This window comes from Chaetura pelagica, unplaced genomic scaffold (assembly GCF_000747805.2).
Source record: "Chaetura pelagica isolate M959 unplaced genomic scaffold, ChaPel_1.0 scaffold177, whole genome shotgun sequence".
Lineage (NCBI taxonomy): Eukaryota > Metazoa > Chordata > Aves > Apodiformes > Apodidae > Chaetura > Chaetura pelagica.
The window spans coordinates 1626636-1637869 of NW_009953803.1; the positions used below are offsets into that span (position 1 = coordinate 1626636).

At 51.7% G+C, this 11234-nt stretch overlaps 1 protein-coding gene across 1 annotated transcript in view; it reads left to right on the forward strand.

Annotated features, from left to right (window-relative positions):
- Positions 1-11234, forward strand: part of SH3RF2 (SH3 domain containing ring finger 2) — a 44111-nt gene that overhangs the window by 23833 nt on the left and 9044 nt on the right. Inside the window, exons 2-5 of the mRNA XM_010001247.1 lie at positions 549-818; positions 3578-3895; positions 9263-9357; positions 10778-10948. Of these exons, the coding sequence (XP_009999549.1) occupies positions 549-818; positions 3578-3895; positions 9263-9357; positions 10778-10948 (854 nt within the window). The remainder of the gene's footprint in view (positions 1-548; positions 819-3577; positions 3896-9262; positions 9358-10777; positions 10949-11234) is intronic.

Genomic DNA, 11234 nt, shown 5'->3' on the forward strand with positions numbered 1-11234 from the left:
CAGGAATCCTCTCTCCCTGCAACCCAGACTAAAGGCTGAACTAAAACCACGGTCACACGGTGTTAGAGCAGGGAGATGAGCACAGGAGAGCAGCCACCTGCACTCACCTCTCTTGCTGTGCTTTCCCAGACAGGAACAGCTGGCCACTGCAGGTGACGCCAGGTCAGATGGACAGGCTGCAACCTCCAACCATTCTGAAACAGAAATACTCAGGTTCATTAAAATAGACATTGTATCAGAGCAGACCTTATAGCAGGCAATCAGATCCCACGGGAAGACCAGCTGAAGGCATTCATTGTTTCTTAATAATCTTTAAAAAGTTCAGCCTCCTTTTCATCTTGATACAAATTTAGCATAAGTGTCTTGAAGCTTGTCTTCATTGGAACAAGACACCAAGAAAGGCTGTGGATAGTTAATCCCAGTAAGTGCATGCCCAAGTCTTAGACTTCTACATTTTTCCCAGTAATTACCAACATGTTTGGGGAATTCTGTCTATGTTAAGCTTTGCTGTCATGGATGAACTGCAAGGGCTGTTTCTCATCCCACAGGTCCCACGGGCCAAGGCCCTGTACACCTACCGGGGACACAACCCCGGGGAGCTGAGGTTCAACAAGGGGGACATCATCATGCTGCTCCGACAGCTCGATGAGAACTGGTACCTGGGGGAGGTCAACGGGATCAGCGGCGTCTTCCCAGCCAGCTCTGTGCAAGTCATCAAGCACCTGCCCCTGCCACCACCCCTCAGCAGAGCTCTCTACAGCTGTGACCTGAGGGGCAGGGACAAGCCCGAGGGCAAGGACTGCCTGACGTTTCACAAGGTAACATCACCCCACAGCAGGCAGGGCCTGGCAGCACAGGCTGGGCCATCTTCTTTAGACTGTAAGGTGTTGTGCTGCTCCTCAGCTCCACAGGAGCTTCTTTTGGAGATCAGTAAGGCCCCCAGGCCCCCTCAGACCCTGCTGCCAGTGGCTGAACCCCCAGGACTGCCCCACAGGCACATGGGGGTATGAGCAGGAATTGGGGTATCCAGAGAGGGACACAAGTGCTCACCAGCAGCAGCCACTGCTGTCCCTTCAGCTCAGCTCACCCAAGCTGTTGTCCTTGGCAAGGAGAGGCTGAGGGTGGGAGCCTGCTCTCAGAACCAAAGCACTCCCAGGAGATCTCTGAAAGACACAGCAAAGACCATTGCCTGCAGTTGTTAGCTGGGGGTACACACTGCTGCAGGCAGGACACACCCAGCCCGCTGGAGACCTGTCTCTGCAGAGCAGGACCTGAACTGCTGCTGTCACTCCCTTTAGTGCCCAACGGCTACAGAGCTTGTGTTCACTGTCAGAGGACAAGCTCTCTGAGTAACTGCACCTCCCAGCAAAGCCAGCTGTCCCCGCAGTGTGACAGGAGGAGAGGCAGGAAGAGCAGGCACTGCCCCCCTCTCCCTGCAGCCCTTCCTGCTCCCAAGTGGGAAGGGGAGGCAGGGGAGGGCACCTGTGGGACAGGCCAGATGTCCCCTGGGGTCAGAGCTGGATGTGGGGTGGCTGGCCAGGGGCAGGAGCCAAGAGCCAGCTGTGGTTTCTGACCACAGGGAGGAAGTAAATGAGAAAAATGAGTTCAGGGCAGCATCAGACACCAGCAGCAGGGCTGTGGAAGGTGGGCTGGCAGCAGGCTAGTGCAGATGCAGAGGCTGGGCAGCCAATCCTCCCATGGTCAGAAGTCATGTATTAGCAGGAGGCACCTTCCTCAGCTTTCTGCCATCTCATCCCTGCCCCTCAGCCCTGCACCAAGCACTCAGCTTCCCCGCTCCCTCGCTGGTCTGAAGCCTCCACAACAGGGACAAAAACTGGGGGCTAAAATGCAAAATTCAGGCAAAATATCAAAATTGCACTTTTAACAGCATTTGTTGTGACTGTTCTCGTAGCTCTGATCACTGGGGGATCTGCCCCTGAGTCCCTGAGCTGCTTCCAGGGGCTGCAGGGGGACAAGCCTGGTCCCTCTGGCCCCAGCCACCCCACAAGTGTCCCCCCCTGCCAGGTCAGCCCCTCACAGGCAGCATTCCCAACCTTCCCAGTGCTCCAGCTCCAGAGACCTTCAAGCCACCAGCTCCCTGGCAGTGTTTTGATACCACTGGTCTAGACATGAATGGTATTCCTGCAGTTTAGCTGGAGATGCAGGGTGTAAATAGCACCAACAAGAATTCCTAGAAATAAAATTAATACTTGTAATCATCATAATTACAGCAAGCACCTCTGTGGCTATTTTATAAAAGGACATGAGTAAAACATCTTATGTGAAGCTCTAATATATTTTGAAAAATGTCTTTTCATTTAATGAAATTATTTTAGCTTCAGTTATTACTCATTCAAGTCTGGCATTAACAGAGTAAGTTAGTTGGGGCCGTGCAAATCCAGCAAGAAATGATAAATTAACTATGGAAAAGGCAAAGGTAGGTCTGCTCTGGGAGAGGCTTTTCCTGGCTTGTTTCTGCCCCATTTTATTGCGTCCCCCAGTGTTTACAGAAGGCAGGAAAATGTTTCCTGTTTAGGCTAACGTTAATTACATACAGAAATGACAAAATTGGCAGCTTATAAGTGCACATACACACGCACTCTGGTTTTTAAACCTTGCTTTAAAGAGTGAGGGGGAGGGAAATGTGAAAACAATCCCTGCTTTAAAATGATAATGCTTGAGAGGCACCTGCACGGCTCCTGCGCCCGCGTCATCCTCCTTCCCCCAGCAGCCAGGCACGTTGCCTCACATGAGTGGGTGAGAATCTCAAAGTTTTGCAATTCGTTAATGTCAGCAGTAAATCATGATTAACTCCTCTGGCAGTCATCGTGGTGAAAAACATTGTCACCACATGCCCTTTGCTATTAATACTGTGTGATCAGCAGTTTCCAAGAAATACTGTTTGAAGGCTGCCCATATGCAAACTCAGGGCCTGTCCCTTCCCTCTCTAAGCCCAATGGTTTAAAAGCCAGGGATTTTTTTCAAGGGAAGCAGAACCAAGCCATGAATGTTTTGGCCTACAGACACGTAAGTGGCTGGCTCTAATTCTGCTCAGAAAGCCACCATCAGTGAGGCCTTCTCGAAGCTCATGGGCTGCAGGGTTTGATGTCCTGCTGCAAGACGCACCCAAGTGTGTCAGCATGAGTGGGAGAGGCTGACGTGCCCAAATGTCCCTTTAATTCAGAGCTGAAGTGATTCTAAGGATGCTAGAGAGGCAGCCAGCTCTCCTGCTCTCCTGCTCTCCTCACACCCGTGAGCCAAGGCCTTGACAAACAACAAACCCTTCTGTAAAGCCCCGGGGGGAGCTCCCAGCCTCAGCAGTGGGTTGTCTAAGCAACACGTGTTTCAAACCCATTCTAACCCTGCTGTCAGCTTTGCATCTGTGGCTTTGCATGCAGGACTTGTCACTGAAAACGTACCAAGGAAATGACTGAGCCACAAGTTTTCAAAGATCACCTGTAACATCATCTGAAATCCGCCTGCAGCTGCCGGGGGGGGGGCAGAAGGGCACCTGAGCAGCCTGCAGGCGGTGCCGGGTGTACCTCCTGAACCCCGCTGTCTCCTCTGTCCCCTCCAGCCCAACACCACGGCGCGGCAGCTCCTGCAGACCAGCAAGAGCCACTGGTCCCCGCAGTTCAAGTGCGCGTCCCTCCGGACGGCGTCTCCCAAGGCGAAGGGCGCGGACTCGGCCCCGTTCCCCAAGGTGCCCGACTCCCGGCGGAAGAGCCCGCGGCCGTTCTCCATCACCACCGCCCTCAACACCCTCAACAGGATGGTCCACGCGCCCTCCGAGCGGCAGGCGATCAGCTCCCCCGTGCTCATCAGCTCCAGCAACCCCACCGTGGCCACCCAGAGCAGCGAGAAAGCCGAGCTGCCCCACGGGACCCCGCTGCAGGTGAGGGGGGCTGGGGGGGCAGCACGAGTGCGGAACTCGAGCCCTGGGAAGAAGCACGAGGTGCAGGCAGCAAGGTGAAGAGCTAAAGCACAAACACGGGAAGACAAAGCACCTGTGCTAAGAGCAGCACCAAGATGTGCCACCCGCAGCCGCGATGGTTTCCCCTCGTTTTGCACTGGAAAGGTCTGTCTTCAGGGTTTCAGGGACCTAAGGGAGTTCATAAGAAGATAAATTAGGTTATCAGAGTAACTAAACACAGATAAAGCACATTCCTGACCTGGTTTCTGCCCCACTGCAGGGAGCTCCAGGCATAGAACAGAAAATAGAGAGCTTAACTGCAAAACAAAGTATTTTTCATTTTGGAAAGTACTATGGAACATGAGCTCCCCAGGGAGCTAACTGAGCTCCAGCTCATTCACACACACACACATCTGCATGTGCCTGAATTCATACCACAAGCAAACATCTGGCTTGCCATATAATGATGTTAGATCAAAAACAGCAGCTCTCGACATTTGCACAGTTAGAGCTAAAACCAGCCACTGGCTGCTCTCACCTGTGTCACTTCAATGAGCCTTTCCAAGCTCCTCTCACATAATTAGGTTGCACCAGCACAGTAGGACCTGCAGCATCAGGCCCTGAATTATGAGCAAATAAAAGCCCAGTGAGATGAGTGAGGAGGCTGCATCGTGCTGAGCCACTGCTTTAACGGACTCTGCATCTCACCCCCATGCCCAAAAGGAAAAGAGAAACCTGCTCTTTTTGCTAATTGCTGCTTGCATTTTTCTGGCAAGTGCCCGCCGGGCACGGGCAGGCACTGCAGAAGCCCAGAGCTGTACCCTAATCCCCACAGCTTTCTCCAGAGGCAAACTGCCTGGGGACTGGCTTCCTCACACCACGCCAGGCAGCAGCAGCAGTATAACCCCTACAGAAATAATGAAAACACTACCTGCTTCATCTGAGCAGGGCTGCCCACCCTTCTGAAAAGCTATCAGGGCCTCTGCCCTACCATAAATCAGTCCTCTGCCCACATCTGTCCACGTCCAGATGAAAGAATTCTGCCAGGAGAGGGCAATTAACCGGGTCCTTGTCACTCTGCAATCTGAACAGGGTCTGTGCTGAGAGAAGCAGAATTTGAGGCTGAGATAATAACCATAGCCTGACCTCTTGGACTGTATCCGCTCTTCATTTTAGGAGGGAAAGGAGTCTCATTCCTCCTTCATACTCTGCCTAAAGATCTCAATACAGAATCTTCGCAGATCATCTAAAATGGGAGAAAAAAGGGGTTTGTTTAGATTTATCTGACATCTTTCATATTCAAGGTTGCTCTAAAGCTTTATAAAGCAATAAGCAGGGCCCTGGTAGCTCCGTGTTTGTGCAATAAAACCCAGCAGGCATTTTGTACTTAGCAATAGCCTGCAAAGAGCCTTGGATGTTAGACCCCGTTTTATGTGAGAGGAAATGAAGCCTTACAATAGAACTATAACTCAATTGAAATGGTACCATCTCTTGCAAACCTCATATAATTTTACCAAAAATGTCTCAGCATGAACTATTGTCAACAGCAGAAGCAATAGCGTGTTGGCATGTTGCTGTAGAAGGGTTGGAATCCCCTTTTTTCTGAACAACAGTTTTGCTCCCAGAGGTTTGAGGGAGGACCTGTGCTGCTCATGGGCCACACAGGTTGCAGTTTTTCCTTTTTCCATCTCTGGGTTTGGGTTGCAATGGCTGAGCTGCAAAGTGGAGAATCTTTTGCAAGCCCTGGCACCAGCTGTCACCTGAGGATGGTTGGACTTGGTAATTTCCGAGGTCATTTCCAACCACGATGATTCTGTGACTCTGCAATGGGACAGCACAACCACCTTAGTGAGCAAACTGGAAACCAAGTGACCCTGCTGCTATCCAAGCCTTTAGATCCCTCTGCAAGGACAGGCTTCCAAATAGAAACTGAGTATTTGGATGTAGGTTTTTTTAAAAAAAATCCAAGCGTTTTGAACAGGTATGGTCATTGCTCTCCTTGGGGTCAAAGAAAGTGGGAATTTTCCAGTAGCTTGTAGTTACATGATACTTGCCCCAAGCTATGAGACTCCATGCACTCGAGGGAGACAAAGAGGAGCACTGGCATCCCCCAGCACGGGGGTGCTGGGCAGGGGCGCGGGGGGCTGCACCCCGGGCACCCGCGGGCTCGGGAGCAGGTCGGACTCACCGCTGCCCATGAAAGGGAATACCCGGGAGCAGCCGGCGCTGCCACCCTCCCTCCCTTCCCTGCTGCCAGCCCGGCTCAGAACCGGTTCCCGGCCTGTGGCACACCGAGCCATGCCGGTTGTGCAAGAGCCCGGCACGGCCCGGGGTGCTGAGCCCTGTCCTGCCCCTCCAGCAGCACCGGCAGCTCAGGAATCCCTTCCCAGCCACCCAGGAGCTTATCACCCTGGGCCTGCTGGTGCTCAGGTCAGGAAACATCAGGCCAGAGCTGCTGCTGCCCTTTGCTGCTCCTTAGCAGGAGCTGATCTCCCTGACATCTGCTCTCAAGCACATCAGGCTTCCCTATGTAATAAAGGAGCTGAAAGTCCCAGGCGCGGCTGCCAGTAGCGCCGGGTGCCCCACAGCACGATGGGGACCATGTCCCTCCCCACAAGGCAGCTCCTGAAGACCGGCCAGGGAAGTGCCTGTGTCAGCAGGGAGCCAGGGACAGCAGCCAAGGCAGAAACCACCTTGGCGACAAGCAAGGTGGGGAGATGGAGTAAGAGGGATTTAAGGAGAGGCGGAAATGAAACTCCCTGTGCTTACAAGAGCTTGCAAGGTACTCGCAGGAGATCAGCAGGAGTGCTGAAATCACTTAGACCTGGCTGGAAAATAATTAATTCCATCTTTTAACCTCTCTGTTGACAATACAGAACTGTGTCAGATCCTTCCATGCAGATTGGCAACAGAGAAAGATGGAAAACCTTCAGTTTTCCATCCCAAAGTGAACAACTGAACACAGTTCCATCAGGAAAGCCAGCAAAAGGTTGTCATTTTGCTCCAGTGCAGGAAAAATAAACTCCAGATTCTCAGAATTCAAAGGTTTTGATTATCAATATTATTAAAACAGAATTATAATTCCCAATTAATTTCATTTATATGAGAGGCTGGTCTGACCCCACCTGGATTAGAAAATGAGAAACAGAGATGGTTTGCAGCTTACCTGCCACTCCAGGTCCAGGGACAGAAGCCAGAGTTGCTGGGTTTTTTTAATTAACTTACTGAGAGCAATAGAGATGGTGAGTCACTTTTTTTTTCCCTAGGTCCTTGCTAAGCCAGTGCCCCAGCACCATCTTACAGACATGACCACTAGAAATTAGATTTGAAATTAACACAAGATTAAAGCCCTGACAACTTACATCATTAAAGGTCCTGTGGTCTTTGCTGGAGAGCAAGACTGCCAGCCACATCCCAGCCCAGTGACTTTCTGCTGGGCTGGAATTCCCCAGGGATGCTGCTGCAGCCCCCCTGCTGTGCTGGAGCCACCTCCAGAGGAGAGAGATGTGGTGGTCCATGTTCCAGCCAGCCCTCTGCCTCCCTGCTGGGCATGGAAACAAAGCAGCCAGCTAGCACTGGTCAAAAAACTTCAGCTTCAGTTGTTTTGCTGTTGTCGTCTGAAAGAGAGCTGAGCTTTCATGTGAAAGGGAAGGGTCTACTGCCCGTGGAAAATTCTGGTTTCATTGTAAGACCTTTCACCCCAATTGCTACATAAGTTTGCAGCCAGCAAGGAAAATACTTCCTTTAAAGTATGCTGTCATGCAGCTCCAAGCAGGATTGAGCCCAGCATCTTCCTCTTCTGGCATGGCAGGAATTCCCTGATCCGCACTGCGAGTCTCCTGACCAAAGGGGAAGATGCTAATAGATGGTCCAGGAGATGCAGCCCCAACGGATGGAAAAACAGTGGAGGAGGCACTTAGACCTAAGCCTCCTCCAGGCACGTCAGTAGCATTTCTTACTATAAGTACCGTGTACAGTTGTCCTACACACTTCAGGGGTTTTTATCTGCGTGTTCTTCAGATGGTTTTGGAAAAGAATTAACATTTCCCATGTCTAATAGCTCCAGTACTGTTTTTTTACCACCCATTCAATCTATCAGCTGGCTATGAAACACAAGCCCACTTTGCACCAACAACCCAGCAAAGGAGCTCCATGTCTTGTTCTTGGCATCTGGAAGCTCCCTCCAGCCTGCAGAGTATGCTGGAGATGGGAGTGCAGACTTCCTTGGACTCAGAGAGCTCTTCCTATTTACTTGTCTGAGAGCAGGACTGCTCTCACCTGAGAGCTGGCATTTGTAGAAATTGCCCCTTTTCTTTCCATTGGATGTTCTTAACCCTTTGAACAAACCCCACTCTCCACACAGTCCTCTCATGGAGGTGAAGCCTCTGCAGAGATCAGTGCCATGTGAAGGGGGGACAGCTGCCCATGGTGCAACCATGCTGGAGCCCACCAAGCACAAAGGACATAGAACCAGAACCAGTGGCAGCAGCAGAACAGACACAGAACAGGTGCAGGCAGGTCTGGGGGCACAGCCAGGTGCTCAGCCAGACTCCAGGCACAGGGTGCTCACCTCCAAAATCCCCCAAAGTGGTGGATATTACTCAACCTGCAGGACATGGAGGGGCAGGGGAGAAGGAACAACCCAGAACACCGCCCACATCCTCACTGGGACGACAGGGAGGTCCAAGGAGTCACCTTCTTTCCTCAGGCAGGCGGCAGCAGGGACGGGCAGCGCAGCCCTAGCACGGGGGGTTCAACACACACAGTTACCCTGACAGCAGGAACAGGGCTGAGGTTCCTCCTTGGAACATGAAAGACCCCTGCGAGAGGACAGAGGGGGGGCATTACGGTGGCTGGTACCCCCAAAGGTGCAAAATGGTAGTGGGGAAAGGGCCACCCCAAGGCCCAGCCCAGGCTGTGCTCCCAGACGGCAGCAGCTGCTCCGGAGCTCGGCCCGCGGGGCTCCTCGGGACGCCGTGGACAGAGTAAATAGCTTTAATAATAGTTATTAAAAGATCACTGAGGCACGGACTGTATTATTTAGGGTTTAGACAATGCCAGTACACCCAGCTGGAGCTAAATAACTAACAAGTGAAACAGCAAGGCTTACACAGCCCTCACCTGCAGACGCGAGGGCTGCCTGCCCAGAGCCCTCCCCGGCGCAGGCACCACACAGGGAGTGAACAGGAGGAGCCCACCTTGCTCAGGGACAAGCAAAAAGGGTGAGAAAACACCGAGCACAAGGAGAGAGGCACAGGAGTGTTTCCAGCTCGAGCAGATCTCATATACTTGAGATGAGCAGCAATTACAGGTTTAGGGCTCAAACTTGTCCTTTCTTTCTCCCTGCAGGTCAGTGCATCTTACTACCCTGTGCCAGGGTCCTTGGGGCACTCTGCAGCCATCGTCACTCTTCCCCACCTGCAACACCACATACCAACTTACATGTACGTAAGGAAACTGAAATATGCTGGGGGGGGGGGCCTTGTAATTTCCTGTACCTTCACCTTAGGCTTATCCAGCCAAAGGTTCTGTGAGCTGGGAGGCAAAGGCAGATGGAGCCCAGCTCCCGTGTGCTCGGATCCAAATGCAGATCCATGTAGGAATGTACTTGGCTGGTCTCATCAGGGGGTCACAGTGACAGCATCACAGTTGAACTATTCTATTTCCAGCTGGTGAACTGTCCTTGAATCTTACTAACTTATTGCAGTATTTACAGATTATAGTTCTGCCTATACATTTAAATTGTTTTAAATACACAGAAACTCCTTAAATGTCTCTAGTTATTTAAGTAAACCAGTGATGGTCACTGGTGTGTTGAAGGATCTGACCTTTTAAAACTTTCCCAGGGTTAAAATTTGCAGATAATACATTGTGATGAATTGTTTTCCTGTAGATAAGATTCAGCAGCCTGGCACTGTACCTAATAACAACCTGATAGCAGCAAGCTGTCTACATGGTAATTAGCACCTCCACAGTATCGGGCCAGACCTGTGGAATCACTGGTACCCAGGAGCAGTATCTGTGCTGAGCTCAGGATGCTGCTGCTTTCACACATGAGCACAGGTCATCTGAGACTATTGCACACATTTAATCCTGAGCACAGGAAAACTCCTAATACCTTAAAATAGTTTGCAGAGTGAGGATGTTACTAAACTGTGCAATCAGCTGCCTGTTCTGCACAGCTCCTTTTCCAGCCTTACTATCTCAAACCTGTATCTGCACATCCCACTCTCCAGGGAGTCCTGTATAAAATGCCAAACCACTGCAGCAGCAGAACAGCCTCACACTGAGCCTGCTGCTCTGGGCAAGGAGCAGTCACTTTATAAAGACAGGCATTTCCAGGCAAACTTTCAAGTGGCTGGTCTGAAGAGCAGGGAGAAAGAAACCTTTTTAAAAATTATGGTAGAGCCCTTGACTATCTAGACAACTACTCTGTTGTTTCTATTTTTGAAATAATATCTGATAATTGCTGTATTGGTCTGTAACTCATTAATACTAGGGAGTAGATCACATTCCCCTTGAAGAAAAACAACAACAATGCAATTAAATTAAATGTGTTACACTGGAGACAAAGTTCTTTGAAGAACTAATGGGAAAGTTTTGAAAACTATACCATTTTCTTTTGCTCCTGTTTTGCTGTGTGGTCACGAGTGGCTCCCTGTAGAGAACAAAGCTTCATCACCTGGTCACAGTCCCAGAATCACAACAGAGGGTCTAGAGGGGATCTCAATTTGGTTTCTGCAGGCAAACAGCTGCTGCTCACCCAGAGCCAGTGCAGAGGGTCTCCAGCATGGCCAAACCCCGGAGCTGCAGGGTGGGCTCTGACTGTGCTGCAGGCTCCCTCCTCACCCCCTCTCTCCCCAGGTGTGTGGCTCTGCATTCCTACCTGGCTCACAGACCGGAGGAGCTGGAGCTGCAGAAGGGAGAAGGGGTCCGTGTCTTCGGGAGGGAGCAGGAGGGCTGGCTGCGGGGCATGTCCCTTGCCACGGGGAGAGTGGGCATCTTCCCCAGCAACTACGTGGCTCCCCTCTTCAGGTCTGTTTTTTCTTGCATAAACAAAAACACACGGGGAGGGGAGGGGGTAACACGTAGGATTCGGGGTCTTCTCGTTCCCGCTGAGAAATCTCTGCCAGGGATTCCTGAGGGACAAGGGCCAGGGACCCCTGAGCTGGGGGGGTTGGCTCCCGGCAGCTCTCACGCCTTCAGCTTCCCCGAGTGCCCGCCGGGCTGCCCGGACTTCCCGGGAACCTCACCTGCCGCTGCCCTGCCGGGGGCCACACGGCCCGGAGCAGCCCAGCAGCAGCCTCTGGCCGGTTGCTGA